Raw genomic sequence first — 22061 nt, forward strand, 5'->3', positions numbered from 1 at the left:
GAGCTGGCTGGGCTCACTGACTGCAACCTAGCTCTCACTCCGATGGAGGAGAGGCTGAAGCTGAGTCGTGACAGCACGACGGAGGAGGTGGATGCTACATAGTACCGGCGTCTTGTGGGGAGCCTTCGCTACCTTGTCCACACACGGCCTGACTTGGCATACTCCGTCGGCTACGTTAGTCGGGTCCTGTAGCGACCGACGACGGAGCATGAGCAGGCTGTGAAGAGGATCATCTGCTATGTTGCGGGGACTCTCGACCACGGTCTCTACTACCCGAGGTGCCCTAGGGAGGCACACCTTATCGGGTACAGTGACAGCGACCACACCGGTGACATCGACACTAGCAAGAGCACAAGCGGGATCCTCTTCTTCCTCGGCAAGTGCCTCATTAGCTGGCAGTCGGTCAAGCAGCAGGTGGTGGCCATGTCCAGTTGCGAGGCCGAGTATATAGCGACGTCCACTGCTTCGACTCAGGGGCTCTGGCTGGCTCGACTGCTCGATGATCTCCTCAGGAGAGACACTGGAGCGGTGGAACTCAAGGTGGACAACCAGTCCGCTCTGGCATTGGTCAAGAACCCCGTGTTCCATGAACGGAGCAAGCACATCCGGATGAGATACCACTTCATCCGAGACTGCTTGGCAGAAGGGAGCATCAAGGCGCGCTACATCAGCACCAAGGATCAGCTTGCAGACCTGCTCACCAAGCCCCTTGGGAAGATCAAGTTTCTTGAGCTTTGCTCCAGGTCCGGGATGACCCAACTTTCCCACAAGACAACGCCCAAGACTTAGGGGGAGAATGATGGAATAAGTCTTGGGCATCTAGAGGACAACATTCGCTTTTTGACTGTCTTCTATAGTCTCTTTAGCATCTAGAGAACAACAATCGCTTTTTGACTGTCCTCTGTAGTCTCTTTAGCATCTAGATGACATCAATCGCTTTTTGACTGTCCTCTGTAGTCTCTTTAGCATCTAGAGGATAGCAGTCGCTTTTTGACTGTCCTTTGTAGTCTCTTTAGTATCTAGAGGACAATCCTGCTATGTAGTGTGTGTGAGAAGATGTGGTAGTGCAGCCTCTAGGGCTATAAATATGTGTCTCCAACCCTTAGATGGGTATGACATTGTGTAGTGTTTGATAAAATAAACAGAAAATAAATTGTCTCAACTTATAGTGTCATCCTTTTGATGAGAGTTAGAGTCCCTCTACTTACATATATGTATGTGGGGTACGAAAAAATAATGTGTAAAATGTCCACTACTTAAAAAAGTCCAACTGGACCTGCAAAGCTAGGCCATGCCACAATATTATTGCTTATCATCCAAAGTTCCAGATGGTCCCCCGACCGGTTTCCACGCTACTACAAGGCGACAAGAGAACATACACAAGAACAACTAGAGATTTGCATTACAATTTACAATACAAATGAGAGAGCACAGCTGCACAGGACATCACTAGAGTCCGTTGACGGCACAAGGCTGTCAAGTTTCAGAGGTTTCTCAGTCTGAAAGCCAATAATCAGAGAACTATCTTGGGCAAGGTGTCTCCAAGCCTTCCCAAATTATACCACCTTTCTACAGACCCAGCATACCCCTGCTTGCTCCCGCCTCCCACCTCTGTGCCGAGGCAGCCACTGATCCAGATGGCGTTGGTGATCTCATGAACATCGGTGCCACTATCCGTTGGGGGGCTATTGCAGCTTGCCCCGTCACTGCCATACCATTGGTCAGTATGTCACGGTTAGCAACAGGGGCAGCTACGAGAAGGAAGCCCGTGTGCTGTGTGCTGTTACCAGCAGTAGCTGCTGTTGTGACATTCTCTTGGAAGACCTCGGACGGCTTCGCTTCCCTTTGGGGCGTCTTGGCCCGGCGTCGTTTTTCTGAAGGGGCGGCCAAAGCTTCAGGGATGGCATTGTCACCGCCCAACAGGCTCTTCCTGTGCACAGAGCACAAATCCGTTCCCCATTTTGCGCTCGCGCCACACCCTTGGAACCTGCACCGGCTGCCCCCACCATGCTTGATGCAGAAATCTGTGCGTCCCTGCGCACTCTTTGTACATCCTTGGAACCTGCACCGCCTTCCCCCACCGTGCCTTATGCAGTGATCGGTGTTCCCTTGCGCGCCCTTCGCGCACCCTTCGAATTTACATCTCTTGCCGCCACCGTGCCTCACGCAGCGGTCGCTACGGCCTTGGCCACATGCTGCATTTGGGCATCCAGGGACCACACACCGCCTCCCACCTCCGTGCCCAATGCACAAAGGCGTGCCTCCATGCGCACCTCTTGTACAGCCCCGTGCCATGCAGCCCTTGTTAACGCCGCCGCTATGCAACTTACAGTGGATTGAGTTCTCGTGTGCTTGCTTGCTGCAGTTATCGTTCTTGCAAAGCATGCTTGCCCCAGAGAAGATAAATTGTGCAGCCTGACCCAAAGTGTACCCAGAACTATCCTTTAGTTTACCTCGATCACCACCTTCATGCTTGACATGTAACTCTTGCTCAGTGCATGGCACTGCTGCAATGGAAACAGATCCCTTAAATTGGCTGTCGTTAACAGGGCGCACAGATAAACCTGAGCTCTCCAGTCCGCTCTGGAGGTAACTGAACTGTTGGCATGACAACTCTCCACTGTGAATTTTGCAGTACACTACCCTTCTATCGACAACCTCATTGCACCCAGGTTGCTGGCACCGGATCCTGTCTGTTTTACAGGAAATCAATATATTAGAAATGTATAAAATACAATACAATTGATATAAATAGGAAACAAAATAGCAAATAAAGAAAAGTTGATAGAAAAACAGCAAAAACTAAAAATCAACATATCATATATTAGCTCCAGAATTCATGACAAAAGATATCTACTAACCCACACTAGCACATGGAATGTGTCAGAAAATTAGCTTCATTTTTTTCTCTCGAATACGCAGGAGAGCTGCACATCATTATAATAAGAAAGAAGATAAAGAGGTAAAGAACCCCCAAGAACAAACAAAAACAAACAGACCCACACCCACACACCCTAAGCCAAACAAACACTAGTGGGTCACTGATTACAACATGAATAACACGACCAAACCACACGGTCGACCTGGCTGATCCAATATGAAAATTAGCTTCTTGAGTCATGACTAGTTTGTGGATTGCATTAATTCATTGGAACATAAAATATGTAACATAATGTCTTCTTGAAATTCCAAAATAAAGATGCACCCTTGCAAAATCACAAGCTATGGAGACGTTGAGGCATGGAGAAGACATACCACCAAAAGAACCTTCTGCCATATGCATCTGAATTCAAAGAAAAAGAACACAATAAACTTTTAGGATGGTGTGATTGATAATATACCTAAACATGTTACTTAAAGCACAGACTAATATACCTTTATACGAGACATATGGTCGTGACCCATTACTGTTGTGTGTTTTTCTGCAGAAGTTCAAATATAAAACTATGAAATAATGAAACAGAGATATAATATCAGCAGCAGTAGATATATGACCGGTTATGGAGAATGCCAGGATCCAAATAAGGCTCCCAAACCCAAACATAGACCCGAATGGAGGGTAAATGGATATGTTTAAACAGACAAAAGGATAGTTTGATGATCAAGTAATTTGTGAAATAGCACAATTTGGGTGTTTGAGAATCGGGTTAAACTGGCCATGTTAATCACTAAGATTGGTTGCTCTAAGTACAATACATATGGAGAAGGAAAACTGTATTATTTGCAGACCACAATTCTCAGCTTTATTGTTGTATATATGAAAACTTTATCGCATATCACCACTAGCTAACCTCTTTGTTCTTGGCTACCAATCTGTAACATGGAAAAACCATTTGAATGAGGTATCTGGTTCTTATATTGCAAACAATTAGAGATTCATTACTGCACTCCAGTCGCTTCTGATCATAACCAAAAGTTGGTGTCAGTACTGTTAGCTCCAAGCCATTCTTCAACATATACTGCATGAGAGATTAACAGTAGTTTCAGGTTTTCAGCAGCAAATAGGTATAATAGACCAAACAAACCATATTGTAATAAACTATTTGGTTATTAAATACAGTAAACATAAGTTCACACTTTTAAAAACATCTTCCATAGACTCAATTAGTACAACAAGTGAAACAGGACATAAAACATGGAAGAAGAAAAAAACAGAGGCAAGAGGTCATAAGCAACATTCTCCCATGGTTTCCCTTCGCTATCAGTATTTAGAATAACTGTAGCTATCACCAAATATTATGAGTAAAGTGACAATGAAGAACAAAAAGTACTGAATAACGCAAAAAAATCGCTCCTCAAATGTGGAAAAGTAACGTAAGTCAATCCAATTAGCTAACAACGATAAACTTGACAGCATGTACAGGCACACTCAGTAAGTGGCATTGGTTACTTTAGCCAGATGATAAAATTCAACCTGACAAAATAGTAGGACAGAATAGAGGAAAATGTAAAAAGAACTAATGCAGATGTATGACCTAATGGTGTAATGTCTCAGAGATATAAACTAATGGTGAAGTTCCAATTTGTAGTCCCTAATCGAACAATGAACCATCTCACATATTTGATCAAAGGATAAAGGGCCAGGCAACCAGCAAAACCACAAGAAATACGTTACGAGCGCTGACTAGGTGCTCCCTCTTGCCCTTGGGGCGAGAGGAACATAGGTGGCATAAAACAATCAAGCAAAATGTTTTAGCCAGAATACAGCTACTCGAATCACTCAAGTCAAAAGACAATTATACTTATATGGCTACTGGTATGAAGGAAAGGAGCTGCAAAGTATCTGACTGATATTTTTTATATTTCAAAGGATGGCTAGTCGTGTGTGGTGCTTAATCAAGAAAAAAGGCGCCGGCTTCTTCATGATTTTCTGGCTGAACGGTCTGCAGAATATGCAACGCAATAAACAGGTAGCTCTGCATTGTAAGGTCGTATATGTAGTTCAGAGTGAGACACAATGGTTCTGTCTCCCAACGACCTGTATTTTATTTTTGAAACTAATGTTCAACCTCAAAAACATGAATTCATTCATTACTTAATTTATATATGCTACACAAGTGGGGACAGATGATGTGCAGCAAAGAAACATTGGACAGATGATGTGAGGTTCAGAGGCAACAGGTGCACCTACTGTTGTGTCCATGAACAAATAACATACTGTAGTAGATTTTAAGTGGCAAATTACTGAGAGCGGTAGGGGGAGCATAACGTGCATCACGAGTGAAACTAACAGTGAGCATTTCTCCCACTTAAATCGAATTTGGTAACGATAACGTACATATATACATAAAAATAGCACAGCCGGTGGTCACTTTGCCATGCCGAGGCTGTACGATTACTGATTAGAACAACAAGGCCTTGAAAACATATGGCGAGCGCTAGCTCCAGGAGCGACGATCGGCGCGGTTAATCGCGCGATCAGCCTCAACTGACTGATCCGCCGAATCAGGGGCACGCAGCGGACACGGTAGTGCATACCCCGGTAATTTTTGCATCAACAACAAAAGAAAAAAAATATATAAAGCAAATCAGTAGGCATAATACACGAGCGTACAGGCTCTTGATTAGATCAGATCCAGCTAGGGTTTAGGTGGCCGGTTCCGCTAACGCACGGCAGGGAGTGAAAGGGAAGAGACGGGGTGGGGCGGGCAAGCGTACATGTAGTGGGCGTGGGGGTGGTCGTCGCCGGCGAAGTCCTCGGCAGCGGCGGTCGACCGGCCGTCGCCACGAGGGACAGGGGTCCCCGATGAGACAGAGGAGGAAATGCAGGAAGGGAAGAGAATGCAGAAGCAATTTGGCACTAGTATAGTATAGGAGAGTATTTTTTTTTAGCAGAAAGAGGAGAGGTGAGGGGGGACGGGACGGGGGAGAAGGGGAGGCCAGGGTGGGCAGCACACCTTTGGCTTTGAGAAGTAAAGTTGCGGGCATAATACAAGGGAACAGTAGATCGCCGCTGCTCCTTCGATTCGAATCCCCACCCCGTTCCTTCCGCCGCAAGCGCAGCCGCTGCCGCCACCGCCGCGCGTGCTCCAGCCTCCGGCTCACCGCCGATGGGCTCCACGTGCCTGTAGTGCGGCGAGGGCGCGGTGGTGGCGGATCCGGACTCGGACGCGGTCGTTTGCACTTGCACCTCGTGCGTGCGGCGTCATCCAGGACGGCGGCGGCGCGGAGTTCGTCCACCAGTCAACTTCCAACGATGCAAAAAAAAAAAAAAAAAAAACAGCAAGAGGATATGTTCGTGAATGATGGGATATTGCTCATTTTGAGTGCAACTAGGCAATACCTAATATTCAATCAGATCTTATGTGTAAATATGCTTATAGCCGTTTGCTTCTCCTTGTAGTCTGGCTGCATGAGCCAGGACGGCGAGATCTTATGTGTAAATGTGCAAGCGAGTCTCTTATAGCCTGTTTGCTTCTCTCTGTAGTCTGGCTGCATGAGCCAGGACTGCGGGAATCTGGCTCCAGGGATACGACCAATTTGCTCGCGTCTATAGAGCCTGGTCTAGAGTGCTTTAAGTACCGTGCGAGTCTGGTTTCACTCTATACGTAGGTAACCAAACATACACCTCGCACGCGTAGAGCCTGGTTAACAACAACCAAACACCAGCTCATTACATCCCATCATGTAAGCACCAGCAAATACATGCAGCCAAACACATAGTTAAGGGTTGTTTGGTTCTATATCTATGGTGCCAAAACTTGCCACGCAATTTTACGCCACACTTGACTAATGTGACTAAGGTTAGGCGTTCAAATTCTACGCCACAATTTGCCATGTCTAAAAGAATCTTGCCATACTTTTACCAGTCATTGACGAGTAAGATCTATGTAGCAGGAAAAAAATGTTGCTACAACTATGGTTTCAAACCAAACACATGACCAATTTGATCAAATTTGGCTAAATTTAGATGTGACAAATCGTGGCAAGTTAGACAGTAAATTAAACAATCCTTAGTTTGTTAGATCATGATCTAATTTGTAGACATGACCGTGATTTACTAGAGAGTTTCCATAAATCTACACGAGGTAGTCAAATAGACTTTTGTGGATATTTGTATGCATACTTTTTGTAGAGCGTTGCTATACATGACTTTATTGATAGACTCAAATACAAGTAAGGCCGTCTAGTAGTCTATGATTTATTAGTTTAAAATAAGGACAACAACAACAACGGTAGATTAACGTTGTTCGTACACTCATACTCCATTCGTATGGATGAGTGGTACACGAAGGACTTCTCTTTTTTTAAGTTACATGAACTTTTCCTTCCAAGTAAAAAATCGGCAGAAACCATTGTCGCATCCACATCCCCGTCACTCCGTCAGTCCAAATCCATTGATGACAAAGCGGCCGAGTCGCACACTCCAATGAAGGGAAGCTTTGGTTGGTTGACTGCTCCATCCACCCACCCCCTACAGTTCAGTTCAGTTCAGTTGGTCTAGGCCATGGCCATGTCCGCTTCCTCCTCCTCGCGCGCCCTCCTCCGCCGGATCGGCGGCGCGCTCCTCCGCCGCTCCTTCTCCTCCTCATCCGCCGCCTCCGCAGGGTACCACGTCGCGGGCGGGCCCAGCTACATGCGCGGCGCCGTCTTCTGGGAGCCCGGCCGCCCGCTCACGCTCGAGGAGTTCCGCATGCCGCGGCCCAAGGCCGGCGAGCTCCTCATCAAGACCAAAGGTCCCGCCTTTCCCCCCTTCTTCTCGCACTACATTGCTGCTACGCTACGCTTCCAATTCTGAATTGCCACTCGACTCCAGCGATTGCTAGTGATAGAGGTTGCTTTGTTGGATAACCAAATGCAAAAGCTGCTCGATTTGGTGGTTGCGCGCCGCTGATGGTTCGCTAGAGTCCCAACCATGCGAGTGCGGCGCGGCAGATTGCAGTCTTGGGGGATTCGTTTCGATGAACTGATCTGATTCCTAGCATCTGTGTCTGACATTAACGTGGTGGTGTTCACCAACTTGGTGCAGCCTGCGGGGTCTGTCACTCCGATCTCCATGTCCTCAAAGGCGAGCTCCCTTTCTCCACGCCCTGTGTCGTGGGCCATGAGATCACTGGAGAGGTGGTTGACCATGGCACGCACACTCCTGTTGAGATCATCAACAGGTATGGCCGACGTGACAGATCTGTTGGGCTGTCAATTCGCTTCTGTTAGGCATCAGGTGCCGTTTTGGGTTACTTCTCTGAAAGACTGAAACTGGAAACGTTTCAGGTTCCCAGTCGGAAGTCACGTCGTCGGCGCCTTCATAATGCCATGTGGGAACTGCTTCTACTGCGTTAAGGTAGAGCAGCTTTGTTGAATTACGGCATATGTTTCTGTGCTTTTCTTGCTTGTTACGCTCATGCCCATTGATTTAATACAGGGCCAAGAAGATCTGTGTGAGTCTTTCTTCGCGTATAATCGTGCCAAGGGGACACTCTATGATGGCGAGACACGGCTGTTTCTAAGGGGCAATGGTAACCTGAGGAAACAGATCCACATCATGCATCATCATCAGTAACACCACAGTATTTTTTTTACCGAGAACACCACAGTATAATTGCTTCAAGTAACCTGAAAATTCTCCATCTGCAGGGAAACCGGTGTACATGTATAGTATGGGAGGGCTTGCAGAGTATTGTGTTGTCCCAGCCAATGCGCTAGCAGTTCTCCCTGACTCACTGCCATACACAGAATCAGCAATTTTAGGATGTGCAGTGTTTACCGCGTATGGTGCCCTGAGGCATGCTGCTGAAATGCGGCCTGGTGATTCAGTAGCTGTGATCGGAGTTGGAGGGGTTGGGTCAAGGTCAGCTGATGTCTGATAAATTTGAGGATCTTTCTTTTCTCCACTTATTTTTTTGGGACTATGAATGCACAAACAAACATGACCCTTCTTCTTCCCTCTTTTATCTTAAAAAAGCAGTTCTTTTATTTTGCAGCTGTTTACAGATAGCAAAAGCCTTTGGAGCTTCCCAAGTCATTGCAGTGGATGTCCTTGATGAGAAGCTTCAGAACGCTACAACACTTGGAGCAACCCACACTGTAAATGCAGCAAAAGATGATGCAGTTGAAAGGATAAAGGTATGTCTCAAACTGTCAAAGTTTGTAATCTATCAATGAAGTTCAGAAAGTAATTCTATATATCTACTTCATTACAAGTCCTGTCATTGCTTATCTTGTTTTTCTTTTTCTTCAAGTGGGCTGTGTCAAAATGTGCATATGGAACTTTCCAGCTATGTATTGATACTATTCAGATGTGAATGCCTTGCTGTTCACAGGAAATTACTGATGGTAGGGGTGTAGATGTGGCTATAGAGGCACTTGGTAAGGCGTTAACATTTTCCCAGTGCGCCAAGAGCGTGCGTGATGGAGGCAAAGCTGTTATGATCGGGCTTGCTGCAACGAACGTAATGGGAGAGGTTGATATAACCCGTCTTGTCCGACGACAGGTATGCAATTGATTCCTTGTTCATCCTTCTGTATTGTGGTTCCTTGTCCATCCGCTCATGTTTATTTGGAACCAGGTGAAAATCATTGGCTCATATGGCGCAAGGGCTAGGCAAGACCTTCCTCAGATAGTGAAGCTCGCGGAGAGTGGTGCCTTCAATCTCCAAAACACCATATCAAGGAAATGCAAATTTGAGGAGGCGAATGGCGCCTATGAGGATCTCAATCAGGGCAAGATCGTAGGACGAGCTGTGGTTGAGATCATGGAGTGATGACGGACAAGGTAATCAATCCTGTGGTTCCAAGTCTGGGTCACACAACAATAAAGTTTTGCGTGCTCTTTCACAGCATTGTCAAAATCTGTAGATGACCAAACTGCATTGTGTGTGTGTGTGTGTGTGTGTGTGACAGTGTGTTGTTGGAATTAACATTTGCCCTTAAATTATGTCTGTACACGCCCAAGGGCTGGTGTCTATAGGAGTCCAATCCTGTTAGGTCCTAACAGGATTGGACTCCTATAGACACCAGCCCTTGGGTGTGTACAAAGAAGGCACAAGTTGTCTAACACAACCAGTTCCTGAGCCTACTCCGATAAACAACTGCGGTTAGGAACTGTTAGGCCACCTTACCCATCATCATTCGGAAAACAACGCAACAAAATGATTCCACAAACTAACCGTCAACTCTGGAAGCAATAAATGAAAACCATAAGGGGAAAAAACATCCTGAACAATTCTGGGACAAGGGTGAAGGGACAAAGGAATGCCAACCCTGTTTACACTACAACATAGCCAAAAGCATCAGCTACAAAACTTTACCAAGGCCTGTGTACTTTGATCACATATCATCTGATTGAAAACACCAGCCAAAAAATTCCCTAAAACATGGAACATACATGGACATGAACTAGAGCCTCTACGATAGTATGGGCGCACTTGACTGGATCCTTGGGTGCTTGCTAAGAAAACATGCTTTATGTGCAGATACGCCCATATCTGTCTGCTTATTTTGGCCTTCTCCCACTTGGTTTGCAGTTTTTTCCAGCTCTACTTGCTTCATCCTGTCCTGATTCAGTGTTCTGGCATTTTGGGTAACATGGGCAGTCAACAGATCACTCTTTTCATCCACTTTTCCGCTATTGTCACATTCAGTTTGGCCCCTGTCAACTGATGTGCTTTTGTTGAATACTCGACACCACACCATCTGCCCACCATCTTTGCTTAGGCTGGTACTAGGCTTCTCACATATCTCACAACCAAAAAAACATTGTCAACCACCATTCACAAAACAAGGAACCACTTCCATAACCAACCAAAATCATCGACACCTAGGTCTCAAAATGAAGAAACATCTGTATGTGGTTGCAAAATGTGAATCACTAGCATGTAAGATCAATTATCATCCAACAAAACCAGGCCATGGCATGAATGTACAATCAGTTTCCTACTCTGTTAGGACAATACCGCATGACCTAATTCGTTCCTAAAAAGAGCAAAAAGAAATAGTCAGCAGATCAGCCAACAGTTTCCCCAACTGGTTAGAAGCTGCCGTCAACCAGGTGCCCCTGCAATGCCTCAGCGAACCAAATCATGCTTGCCAATGCCAGGTGATTGCTCGTCTGATTACTTTGGCATAATACGACAGATGTCTCAAGCTTTTATCTTCTCATAGAAAAGAAGGAAAGCCTCGTGCTTGAGAACATCATCTAGAGAGATATTTCTGATTCTTATATCATTTGCTTGAAACCAAGAGGAAGAGCTGCTGCTCAGCTCCTTCTCACTGACAATCCTGCTTCCTCTCACATAAGCGACAAAGTGCCCCGGCGTTACGGTCCTCCCGAGATGCTCAATGACACCAACTAGACGATATCTGGCATCATCTTTGTCTGTAGACCTGAAAATTTGCAAAATAAGAATTTCAAAAGGTCAAGCGAATGAAATGTTAGATTAGCTATCAACATCACTAACAAGAAAACACTATCGGATTAACAGTTTTGACATATACCAAGTGACTAAACAGTACTGCTCTGATCCCGACACACAAAAACAGAATTAGTGTAACACAGTACAGTTGTATTAATAGTGAATTCAATTCATTTTTGATGTGCACAAAAAGGGAAAAATAAATCCTTACACCGTGTCCAGCAGTTTAACCATAATTTACCCAAAACACTTTCTTTGCATTGTTCTGCACTGTTCGCAGAGTGAAGTTTAAACATGGATATGGGGATGGGTAAGCTGCTGAAGATGTCGCATATGGCATCTGTGTGAGACCCAACACCAGTCAGGCAGTCAACACAATTCAATTAGACTTCCAATCAGCATGCAATGGAAGTACCAGATGATAGTTGCATATTGCCCCATTTTCACAGTGCAGCCAGATACTAAAAAAAGCATGTGACTATACTATTATAGAAATCTTTGTTCTGTGCCATTCAAAAATAATTCAAACCTTTTCACCACTGCTGATCTTTTTGTGCATATAATACAGAGACCACACTTGGGTCACCAGGAGTGACAAAACCCCAGCAGAAACAACACAGAAAACAAAAGAAAACCCAAGTAGCACGAGATAAGGTGAAAAATTATTAAGAACTCAAACAATTTTACTTCTAGCACTACTCCAGGACATGAATGACAACAGGAAATTCTTTTAGTGACATAAAAGTACCTCCCAAATCAGCAAAATTGAAACATGCAGTCTAAACAACTCTTTGAACTAAATAACATATCTTCTTCGAACTTCCCTAAAGATGCTAAACAAACTATGAAATAAAAAAGATAGCTATTGAAAATCGAAAGTTCGACTGCACAGAATGACAGAAGTATTCAACTATTAATTATTGCTGTTAAAATCGATCTGTTGGTACCTGGGGTCCAGATATTCTCCTACATCAATATTTTCCTCGAACTTCACATGCCCCACTCTCTTATCATTGATATTGAATCTGAGCACATGAATAGTTAATACTGGTGGCAGCTTGCTAAGACAAAGTGTTACATATGCATGTCCACCCGAATTGATGTTTGCCACTATCTGCCCACCATCTTTGCTTCGGCTGGTGCTAGGCTTCTCACAGATTTCGCAGCGGTTTTGTACCTTCACTTTTCTAAAATAATATTTAATGCACTGCTTAACTGATGTGAGAGAGACAGCTGCCTTCTTTTCTTCTGCAAAACAACAATTTTCATCCAGAAAAAAAGTTAACATCTACGAGTTTTTCAGAACCTCAATCCTCCACATTAGAAGTAACTTCTCCGAGAATGCCTGAGAAACTGCTGACCTAACAGACCAGGTTGAGTGAAATAAAGACAAGAATTCAACACCGGTAAGCTATGTTCGAATGGCAATCCAAATTACCACACTACGATAGAACAGCTTCTCCAGTTCAGACTGCTCAAACATCCCCAACTGTTTTATGTGGTCATACTGAACTGTCATTTCTCCAACACATGCATAGAAGTAGTGCTTTAACAACTCCCAAAATTTAGGTACTAGGTAGTGGTCAAGAGTCAAAACTCGTCTCTGAGAAATGAAATGTTTCCTTATATTGAGCAAAAGCAGTTACCATCCATATGACACAGCCGTTTATACCATTCGTTCCTAAATAGACTTATGCTCTGGGGTGCCACCCCATATATGCAGATCTGTTAACCAATTTTTGGCAGACAAGTTGATTAGGTACAGGAGCATGTAAGCTTACCCTCCTTCTGAATTCGTCGGCATTGTTTTATAGCTGGGACACTTCTGCTTGGATGCTTCTTACTAGGTGGCAATGGCAGTGAGAGCTCATAGAATTCTTCGTCCTTGCCTGCAGTGTTCAGGCAGCGACTGCAGGTCCACATAACAGACACCTCGCCCTTGAAAATGGAATCGACAACTGTGGGAACATCATCCTTTCTCACATCAGGAAGCTTCTTCTTCCGTTCCTCATCGATCAACCCATTGCGCACATGGACCAGAAGTTCTTGGCAGTCTTGGTGATCAGTGGTCCTGTACCCCGCATCCAATAGGCATATACTTTCCATGAGTCTCCGTGTGTTCAGAAATGCTCCTGCATCATTCCCAGACCTCGTCTCCAAAAAGAGCTCCTTCAGCGCAACACCGAGGGGCCCTGCTGGAGCACGAGGTCCTAGCATCGACATCCACAGATCGTCAAGCGCAAGGAGGCACTGCACCAGTGCATTGACGTAGCATTTGGCTCTGAAGTTCGGCATCCCTCTGACAGCATAGCCATGGTTATGGGAACGCGCTGCTAAGGCGATCACCTTGAGGCTCAAGCTGTGGGCACACTGGAAGCAGTAAGCAGCATCGGGTTGGTCTATCCACAGCGCAACTGGATGGCAAGCTGATTTGGCATGGAGCTGCGCATGCCCGATTGGTCCATCCTCATTGCTCGCCAGTCCGGCGCAGAAACACTGGCTGCAGCCCGAGCACATCACGAAGCGAGGGTTTAGGAGAGCCGGATTCCCAGCAACGGCCTCACGCCGGCAGTCCACGCACTGTGGGTGGCCCTTCAAGCCCTCGATAGTTTCTAAGAACTGGTGCATCTCCATTGTATCATAGTGGAAATCCTCGCACTCTTTGCTGCCGGCGTAGTCAGTGACGACATCGGTTTTCTGGGATGCTGCCGCGTCGCCGCGCACAGAATACCTGGGCTGCAGGAGCGGGGCTTTGCCTGAGCTCGTGCCCTTCTTCGCCGCCCTCGCTCCCTTCTCCTCCTTCCCCATCGCGTAGACTGGAATCGGATGAAAGATGGAAGAAAGGAATCGCGTCAAAAGCCAATAAGCCATGAAATGCAGGAAGAAGAGAAAAAGCCATCAGAAGAAGATGTCATGGGTAGGGGTAGGACCAAGAAATGCCAGACAAGAAAACCACGCATCCTGGAGAGGATCACGCACCGCGCGCCCATAGAGAATCAATAAGTGCAAATAAAAATGAAAAGCACTGCCCAGCCCGAGAAGTCGTTTTGGCGAGGCCCGCCCGCCGTACAAGGAAACGTCAAAGAAGCCGGGACGCGGCAGGCCGGGAAACCCACCAAGACAAGAACCGCACGCACGCACGCTCTAGCAGGGACCAAGAAGAACACCGCGCGCAGCAGCTGCAGCTGCACCGACTACGACGTACGTCGACAACAGAGAAGTATTCGAATTCCAACGCAGTGGTGAGGAAGGAAGACGAAGCAGCAGCAGGGGAAACCAACCGACCAAGAAGCCGCATGTTCTGGCGAGGAGCAGTCAGAACAAGAGCAAGAGCAGCGGAATCGGACGGTAAGAAAAAAAGGCCATGTGGAATGCGGGAGGACATCTACCTCGGTTCGGGCGGGGCACGGGGGAGCGGCGGGAATGGCGTTCGCGGTCGCGGCTAGGCCTTGGTAGCGTTGGGACGGTGGTCGATGAGCTGGCTGGCCCTGTTCGAGTCCACGCAGAACTGGACTTTGGACCAACCGAAATAGGGCCCATAAGAAAAAAAGGCCGAGTAATAGGCTGCTCCCGGCCCGACAAACTTCATTCAATCATAAGAATCGGGAGTGAGAAGTTGAGAGTTTTCCACTTAGAATAAGGCATATTTGGTAAGTGGTAACTCAATATTTTCTTCGCCATGTGGGGGATGCCCCTACTCGTACATTGTCCTAGCTAGCGACAAGGTTCACCTGAAGAGCTGGTAAACCTTGTATATCCTCTCCTAGTTCAAAATCCACACACTCGATAGTGACTCTAACGCAGATATGTAAGATCTGTCCATGCTTGCATAGATCATAAAAATATTGCAGTTCATATATACATTATAAAATCAATATCTGTTCATGAAGAATAAAAGGTTAAAGTTTGCACTCTTTTTCCCTCTGTGACTTTACTTTTTACTCGAAAGATTCTCACACAAGATATTTAGTGAGACAACATTTACAATACAATTAGCGAATGTGGTGTGCACTTTTCTTTGAGCACCGTTTTTTGTCACAGAATTTTTGGATGGAGTTTTTAATGAGACATGTGCATATCGTGATAATCGTTCAAGAGAGTGTTGTAAAACATACAAACTCTAGCCTAGAAAAAAAAGGAACCATAATAGGATTATGGTTTGTATCTAGTATGTTTTATATGTATGTGAGATCTTACCGACTCTTAGATCTTGCATAACTAATACTCTTGATGAGAATGTTTAAGGAGAAAAACAATCCAGTACAGAGGATCAATTCTTCGGAAAATGCAATCAATATACTTTTCGGAGAACAGACGAAATGGGCTTCACCATCCGAAGGAATTTAGACAAAGATTGCAAGAGCTGCTGCTCAGGTCCTCCTCCCTCTCACATAAGCCATTCAAGGAAATGATACAGCAGGTTAACAGCATTCCTCCAGTTGAGAAACAACAAGACATGTATGTTCACAAGACAGCAACAAAACATGTACAGCAGCAGATGATCTCTGAAGCCCTCACAACCTACGAATGATCTGTCGCTTCCATTCGCGTACAGTTAATAATTGGAGGAAAAAAATTCCTATGCTTTGACCACATCCACATGGAGAAATTTCCATTACGTGAGACTGGCTTACATTACTTGTACGTGTCGTCCTGTGCTTCAGATATATTCCCCTGGAGAAGTTCCTATCATGAGAGGTGACTTGCATTACATGAACTTGTCGGATCTGCACTGCACCCAATCATTTTTACCTTGCTCATGTGCTGGAAACCATTTCATTTTTCTTCTCCAGGATAGAACCCAGCAGCTCGTCGATCTTAGCAAAGACAGCATCCACTGTGGCATCTCCTTGCACCTAAATTACAGAAACCAGTAACAAAAGAAAGGTTTGGAAGTTAGTACACGAACATGCATCCAAGGCAGGTAGGTGATTTCTAGCATCACAGGCAGATACTATTCAACAAGTTGTATGTCATCATGCCTATATAATTAGACACTACTGAATAATAACTAACACTAGTATATCCAAAAAAAACAAAGAGAGAGAACAATAAGCGACTAAGAAATAGGTAATATCCATGTGGCGCAGTGGTGATGTCATATTAATCCATGCTAGGGTGATTTCATGAAATGTGCTAAATTTATTGAAAACATCTAGCAGAAATGCACGTCAGCCTTGAGAGAACTGATGGAGCAGATGGTTTTCAGTTAAAAGAGATGGCACCTACTTTGACAATAATGTTCTCATATGTTGATAGCAAGGACTCGATATTTTGGTAATAAGTCTCCAGCCTCAACTTAACCTGTAAAACAACAAAAGCAAGATGTGTCAGAAGTGGAATCTCATTTGCGTAACAATGTAATACCAAGATAAGCAATTATTTCCTGTTCAATGATAGACCTGGCAATTGCATTTGACATTACTCTTACCAATAACCAGTAAAAGTACACACCTTTTCTTCTGTATCGTCAAATCTTTGTGTAAGCCTTGAAGCGATTTCTTCATTCTCTGGCGGAGAATACTTCAAATGATATATTTTCCCTGTTACAGGATCAAGCCGCCTTCCAACCACCCTTTCAACAAGGAGTTCATCTGGAACCTATAACAGCAAAGAATGGGTTAAGGTACAGATTCTGCATTCATAAAATCTAATCACTGGACTGCTACAGTTAATTTCATTTCAACAGAGGATGCATGAAAGATATAGTCAATGAGTACATTTTTCTTCCTTTTGTTATGTAACTTACTCCAGAAAATCGAAATAGCTAAGTCAACGCCTGATCCAACAATGTTGCTAAATCAGACGCTAATGTTCTTTTGTTTTGTTTTTCCTTGCACAAGGTACTCATTGGGCTAAGTATAGCCAATAGCAGTGTTGAAGAAATCTAATTTGTACTACTAGTGAGATTAATGGCGACATAGAGCCTAAAGGACGAATGTAGTTGTACACTTACATCTAACAGAATGAAAGTATCAGGCCGGATTTCAAGAGTTTCCAAGGCCATGGCCTGTGAATAGCTTCTTGGGTACCCGTCCAAAAGCCAACCATTTTCTTGAGCGTCTGGTTGCCGAAGGCGTTCCTTCACCATCTGGCAGAAATCCAGGACCATTCATCTTTATGACCACCAACAGCGAATTGGAATGCATGTATTGACGGAAAACCCAACAGAAAACATGACTCACATTAACGACAATCTCATCAGGCACGAGCTGGCCCTTCTCCATGAATTCCTTGGCCCGCTTCCCATTCTCAGAGCCAGCAGCGATTTCCGCCCGCAACAAATCTCCAGCGGAGATGTGCGCCAGTTGATACTGCAAATTATCAGAAAAACGATTACTAAGCTGCTGCTAAGCGCTGCAGTTGCTGCGAAGGAGGATTGCATGTAGGACATGATATACTAACAGACAGACAGACAGACAGTGCAATCCATGCACGAATAGCTTACTTTGGTCTTGATGAGCTCGCACTGTGTGCCCTTGCCGGACGCCGGAGCTCCTGATATCATGACCTTGAGAGGATCAGCCAACGCTGCCACCACAGCCTGAAATGAAATGTAGAATCAGAAAAAAGGTAACGATTATGTCATGAAAAAGCTGGTGTGATTATCAAGTAAACCCCCAGAGAGGGAAGATAGGATTCACGAGATCTATGCTACGGTCCTGACCTCCCCTATACATGTCCGAAGAATCCTGCGAAGCTCAGCAAGGGAGCAAAAATAAACGCACCCCCATCCCCTTACGCTAAGCCAGCTGCTAATCCAGCCGAATCGGATTACGCGGAGGCGAGGGGTAGGGGGGCTACCTTGGTGGCCCGAGGCGAGGAGCGGGCCGACCGGCGGCCGGCGGGGCGGAGGCGGAGGGAGCGGCAGCGGGAGCGGGCGGGTGCGGCGGTGAAGAGGAGGCGGCCCTGGGCAGACGGCCTCTGCGTCGTCCCGGACGGCAGCGGGAGGGCGGTGGCGGCGGCGGCCATGGAGGATGCCATGAGCTCCACCGGCGACGGAGAGGAGCGATAGGACCCGGAAGGACGTGGAAGAGACAGTTTTGGACAGAAAAGTTGCTACTTTTCGAACACATATAAATAAAATCAGTCCTAGTCTGTCTCCCCCGTTTTTTTCTGAGGCCTCAAACTTGCTATTGCCGATAACACCCCAACGTTTTCCGGTGGACACCAACCAACGTCGATAAGATTTCTATCGACCACAAGAAGAAGAATACAGCTTAGCTGCAAGAAATGCTCTACTCCAAAAGCTCGACTTTGATATGCTCTATGAAGAATTTGAATTCTATCGTTAAATTCAGGAGATTTCCTCAATCGAACACCACCATGTATGGGCCTGAAACATGGGCCGAGCCCAGCCCATTTGTGTCTTAGACTGTCTCCAGCAGCGTCCTCTAAATTCCGTCTCCTAAAGGAATATTCTCTGTCTTTTACAGAACACTCTAAAAGATTCTGTCCTTTATATATTCTTCGTCTCCAGCAGCGTCCTCTAAATTCCGTTCCCTAAAGCTACAGTGTTAACAGATTCACTTTTTCCATTTCTTTTTTATTTTTCTTTGTTTTCTTCCCATTTCACGCTACAGAAATGATACGTAAAAAATTGTATTTATTAATTTTTAAATTAATAAATTCGAATTGTCAATATTAATTACATTGCTTGTTTTGTTGTTGTGTAATTGTTGTCGATAACGCGCCACATAGTATAATATCGGTGCCAAAATATATTTTCAAATGGACAAGCTTGCACCGTAAGCCAGAACTCTTCTTCGAGAAGCCATAGACTAGCTTCCCTTGCACGGCAACCGCATGGCTTGTCTCCGAAGCGTACTTCCTCTATAAATACCGAGTGAGCCTTGCATACTTCACTCAACCTTGCCTTTACAAACTCCACAACCATGAATCCATACTTAGAAAACAATTTTCTTGTGCGGTTGATGGAAGAAATGGAAGAGGAAGAAGAAGAGTTGCAGTTGGCGAGGCACATGGTCAATAGGAGGCGACGTGCACGCAATGAGCGTCGTCATGGTGGTTCGATTCCAGGGCGTGTTAGGATTCATCGTGATCACATGAGCGGCGATGCAAGAATCCGAGCAGACTACTTTGGAGCACACCCGGTGTACACGGATGCTCAATTTCGTAGGAGGTATTTTAAATTACCACATTCATTCTACCATGTACATAACTTCATGACCCCTATTATGACACATGAATTCTATGGTAGGTTCCGCATGCGTCGCCATGTGTTTGAGCGCCTTGTTGATGTTGTGCAACAAGTGGATCCATACTTTATTCAGCGTCCAAACTGTGCGGGTGAGATTGGTCTTTCTGCTCTACAGAAAGTTGTTGCTGCTGTTAGAATCCTTGCTTACGGTATTCCGGCTGATGCCGTTGACGAATATGTACGCATTGGTGAATCCACTGCTCATGAGTCATTGAAACACTTTTGCACGGCCGTCCAAACCGTGTTTGCTCCGTATTATCTCCGTGCACCAAATGTAGAAGATATCGCACGCCTTCTCCAAGTTGGCGAGTCACGTGAGTTTCCTGGTATGCTTGGTAGTGTTGATTGCATGCATTGGGAGTGGCGTAGCTGCCCAAGTTCATGGAAGGGCATGTTTATAGGGCGTGGTAAACATCCTACCATGATCTTGGAAGCTGTTGCGTCGTATGACCTGTGGACATGGCATGCATATTTTGGTCTGCCAGGTAGTTGCAACGACATAAACGTTCTGCACCGTTCAAACCTTTTCGAAAGGCATCTGAGCGGTGACACACCTCCAGTTTCATTCACTGTGAATGGTCACACGTACAATATGGGATATTACCTAGTCGACAGGATTTACCTTGACTGACCCGCATTTGTGAAGACAATCCGTAATCCCTACGACGTTAGAACCCAACACTTTGCAACAATTCAAGAGTCTGCTCGAAAAGATATTGAACGAGCTTTCGGTGTACTCCAGAAGAGATGGGGTGTGGTCCGTGTCCCTGCTTACGGTTGGAGTCCTGAACACATTGGGGACATCATGAAAACATGCATAATATTGCACAACATGATAGTAGAAGACGAAGGTCCATTGTCTTTGAACACAACCTTTGAAAACATCGGAGTGCTGGCAGACACAAGTCAAGGTTCAATGGAAGAGCGCAATGACTTCGTCAATCAAAGGTACAACCAACTCAAAGACCGCAACAAATATACTCAGCTTCAGGTTGATCTGATACACCATCACTGGGCGCGACATGGATCTGGAGTTGCATAGGAAGCAATGAAACAAGTTATGTCATGTCTGTTCTTATCTAGTGTGCAACTGTTATTTTCTAGACATGTTTCTTAGTTTACCCTGTTGTAGTGTCGAAGTGTGTGTATTGTCTGTCGTAGTGTCTCATGCTGCTCTTTGAATTCAATAACAAGAAGTACTACTGTCATGCAACCACATGTGTGTACAAATGCTAAACAAAAAGTACAGCAAGCTCACAGTTAATGAAACCAAATAGTTCAAAAACATATAGTAAAACATTCAGGTACAAACCATGACAAATAGTTCAAAACAAATACTTGAAAAAGAAATAGTTCAAACAAGTAATAAAAAATCTGGTACAAACCAGATTAGGGTCTGACGACAGCAAGCTCACACAAACAAGTCCGACTATGCCTCATTCATAAATGATAAACAAACATATTAAGTAAGCAACCATCACAGGCCAGATGAAGTTGACCCAGTAACCCTTGCCAGTATCTCTTGTTGCTTGGCTTCATAGTACTTGCGGAGTAGAGGGTTACATTTGCTCAAATCCATGCTTGAGAACATTATCTCCTCTTTCTTGTCCTCTTTTAGTTTCTGCCTTTCAAGCCTTAATTTCTCTAGGTTCAACTTCTTTTCTAGGAGCAATTTCTGCCTCTCATTTTTGTTCATTGAATCCAACTTCTTTTCCTCAGTTGTAACAGTTGTTTTGTACACTGACAGGCGCTCCAAAGAAAGATCTCCCATGCGTGTCATGAACTCAGAATCTGATGAAGATGTGTCCACAGATTTAGTCCTCTTTGCCTTTTCCTTAGAAGAATCTCGACCCAGTGGCCTCTTCGATGTGAAGCTAGATGGTACAGATTCGTCTGCATCGACAGCGACAGTGTTAGAATGGGTGGGATTAGCGTTGCCTTGCTGATTTTGTTGGCCCATGTGGTTGTCCATCCATTTTGGTTGGTCCTTAAAAATGTCCCAACAATGTAAAAAGTGGAAAGGCTTCTTCTCAATTGCTGCAAACCTAGAAGCTGCCAGTGATGTCTGCGACATAAAACAACTGGTTACAGCAGGAACATACTTACATACCTACAATAGTTATGTCAAAATGTTACATTAAAGATGTACCTTATCTGCGTCACTGAGTCCACTAGGATTCTGTCGGAGGACTGCCATCATGTAACCAGCAAAAGTGGAACACTGTGTTTTGATAGTATCCCATCTACTCATCAAAGATTTTGTGGACCTTTCGGGCAATGCTCCTCGTCTTGAGTTGTATGCTTCAATAATTCTACTCCAAAATCCTTGCTGTTTCTGCCCTGTGTTAATGATGGGATCGCAACTAACGGCAAGCCAAGCATGGCATACCCTAGTGTCCTCATCAGCAGTGAAGTTTGCTAGCTTTGTTCTTTGAGTTGGCTTTTTAGGAACAGCTGGTGTTCTTGAGCCCTCGGGTTGCCCATCAACT

The 22061-nt window shown here is 45.1% G+C and overlaps 5 protein-coding genes across 11 annotated transcripts; 2 read left to right on the forward strand and 3 right to left on the reverse strand.

The window, feature by feature from the left end:
• Window positions 1–1256: 1256 nt before the first annotated feature.
• Window positions 1257–6372, reverse strand: LOC100280059 (uncharacterized). Of its 5 annotated transcripts, none has more exons than XM_020538915.1 (5): window positions 6284–6372; window positions 3792–3959; window positions 3376–3422; window positions 3256–3283; window positions 1257–2693 (listed from the first exon to the last, which is right to left on the reverse strand). In XM_020538915.1, exons 2-5 carry the CDS (start codon window positions 3820–3822, stop codon window positions 1570–1572), a joined length of 1230 nt encoding a protein of 409 aa, XP_020394504.1. In that variant the 5' UTR covers window positions 3823–3959; window positions 6284–6372; the 3' UTR covers window positions 1257–1569. The 5 variants fall into 5 exon arrangements, with proteins under 5 accessions (XP_020394504.1, XP_008647744.1, XP_020394503.1 ...); XM_008649522.4 differs by lacking the exon at window positions 6284–6372 and adding an exon at window positions 5898–6269; XM_020538914.3 differs by lacking the exon at window positions 6284–6372 and adding an exon at window positions 5898–6261 and having other exon boundaries at window positions 3884–3959.
• Window positions 6373–7391: 1019 nt separating this feature from the next.
• LOC100282392 (uncharacterized) lies at window positions 7392–9870 on the forward strand. Its single transcript, NM_001155303.2, has 8 exons — window positions 7392–7676; window positions 7970–8105; window positions 8212–8281; window positions 8363–8456; window positions 8575–8788; window positions 8922–9063; window positions 9261–9431; window positions 9507–9870. Exons 1-8 carry the CDS (start codon window positions 7448–7450, stop codon window positions 9699–9701), a joined length of 1251 nt encoding a protein of 416 aa, NP_001148775.2. The 5' UTR covers window positions 7392–7447; the 3' UTR covers window positions 9702–9870.
• A 115-nt stretch (window positions 9871–9985) lies between these two features.
• LOC103628953 (ubiquitin carboxyl-terminal hydrolase 2) lies at window positions 9986–15556 on the reverse strand. Its single transcript, XM_020539561.1, has 3 exons — window positions 13133–15556; window positions 12299–12599; window positions 9986–11322 (listed from the first exon to the last, which is right to left on the reverse strand). Exons 1-3 carry the CDS (start codon window positions 14220–14222, stop codon window positions 11079–11081), a joined length of 1635 nt encoding a protein of 544 aa, XP_020395150.1. The 5' UTR covers window positions 14223–15556; the 3' UTR covers window positions 9986–11078.
• A 37-nt stretch (window positions 15557–15593) lies between these two features.
• Window positions 15594–18610, reverse strand: LOC100281242 (uncharacterized). Of its 3 annotated transcripts, none has more exons than NM_001367881.1 (8): window positions 18156–18400; window positions 17800–17895; window positions 17537–17665; window positions 17308–17442; window positions 16806–16952; window positions 16581–16655; window positions 16104–16207; window positions 15594–16025 (listed from the first exon to the last, which is right to left on the reverse strand). In NM_001367881.1, exons 1-7 carry the CDS (start codon window positions 18333–18335, stop codon window positions 16109–16111), a joined length of 861 nt encoding a protein of 286 aa, NP_001354810.1. In that variant the 5' UTR covers window positions 18336–18400; the 3' UTR covers window positions 15594–16025; window positions 16104–16108. The 3 variants fall into 3 exon arrangements, with proteins under 3 accessions (NP_001354810.1, XP_020394520.1, XP_020394521.1); XM_020538931.2 differs by having other exon boundaries at window positions 15652–16037; window positions 18156–18610; XM_020538932.2 differs by having other exon boundaries at window positions 15652–16207; window positions 18156–18610.
• A 471-nt stretch (window positions 18611–19081) lies between these two features.
• On the forward strand, window positions 19082–20788 carry LOC109940305 (uncharacterized). Its single transcript, XM_020539744.3, has 2 exons — window positions 19082–19494; window positions 19573–20788. Exons 1-2 carry the CDS (start codon window positions 19247–19249, stop codon window positions 20201–20203), a joined length of 879 nt encoding a protein of 292 aa, XP_020395333.1. The 5' UTR covers window positions 19082–19246; the 3' UTR covers window positions 20204–20788.
• The last annotated feature ends 1273 nt before the right edge of the window (window positions 20789–22061 follow it).

The sequence above is a fragment of the Zea mays genome, chromosome 6 (genome assembly GCF_902167145.1).
Source record: "Zea mays cultivar B73 chromosome 6, Zm-B73-REFERENCE-NAM-5.0, whole genome shotgun sequence".
Classification (NCBI taxonomy): domain Eukaryota; kingdom Viridiplantae; phylum Streptophyta; class Magnoliopsida; order Poales; family Poaceae; genus Zea; species Zea mays.

Excerpts from the sequence above, each read along its gene's own strand:
- LOC100280059 (XM_020538914.3), bottom strand. The coding sequence starts at position 3,956 with ATGTTGAAGAATGGCTTGGAGCTAACAGTACTGACACCAACTTTTGGT. Across the intron at positions 3,284-3,375 it reads ACCATATGTCTCGTATAAAG|ATGCATATGGCAGAAGGTTC; the intron begins GTATATTAGTCT and ends CTTTGAATTCAG. Across the intron at positions 2,694-3,255 it reads GGCAGAAGGTTCTTTTGGTG|ACAGGATCCGGTGCCAGCAA; the intron begins GTATGTCTTCTC and ends CCTGTAAAACAG.
- LOC100282392 (NM_001155303.2), top strand. The coding sequence starts at position 7,448 with ATGGCCATGTCCGCTTCCTCCTCCTCGCGCGCCCTCCTCCGCCGGATC. Across the intron at positions 8,789-8,921 it reads GTTGGAGGGGTTGGGTCAAG|CTGTTTACAGATAGCAAAAG; the intron begins GTCAGCTGATGT and ends TTTATTTTGCAG. Across the intron at positions 9,064-9,260 it reads ATGCAGTTGAAAGGATAAAG|GAAATTACTGATGGTAGGGG; the intron begins GTATGTCTCAAA and ends TGCTGTTCACAG.
- LOC103628953 (XM_020539561.1), bottom strand. The coding sequence starts at position 14,222 with ATGGCTTATTGGCTTTTGACGCGATTCCTTTCTTCCATCTTTCATCCG. Across the intron at positions 12,600-13,132 it reads CCGACGAATTCAGAAGGAGG|AAGAAAAGAAGGCAGCTGTC; the intron begins GTAAGCTTACAT and ends GTTGTTTTGCAG. Across the intron at positions 11,323-12,298 it reads GGAGAATATCTGGACCCCAG|GTCTACAGACAAAGATGATG; the intron begins GTACCAACAGAT and ends GCAAATTTTCAG.
- LOC100281242 (NM_001367881.1), bottom strand. The coding sequence starts at position 18,335 with ATGGCATCCTCCATGGCCGCCGCCGCCACCGCCCTCCCGCTGCCGTCC. Across the intron at positions 17,443-17,536 it reads CTGATGAGATTGTCGTTAAT|ATGGTGAAGGAACGCCTTCG; the intron begins GTGAGTCATGTT and ends GATTTCTGCCAG. Across the intron at positions 16,208-16,580 it reads ATGAGAACATTATTGTCAAA|GTGCAAGGAGATGCCACAGT; the intron begins GTAGGTGCCATC and ends TCTGTAATTTAG.
- LOC109940305 (XM_020539744.3), top strand. The coding sequence starts at position 19,247 with ATGAATCCATACTTAGAAAACAATTTTCTTGTGCGGTTGATGGAAGAA. Across the intron at positions 19,495-19,572 it reads GATGCTCAATTTCGTAGGAG|GTTCCGCATGCGTCGCCATG; the intron begins GTATTTTAAATT and ends ATTCTATGGTAG.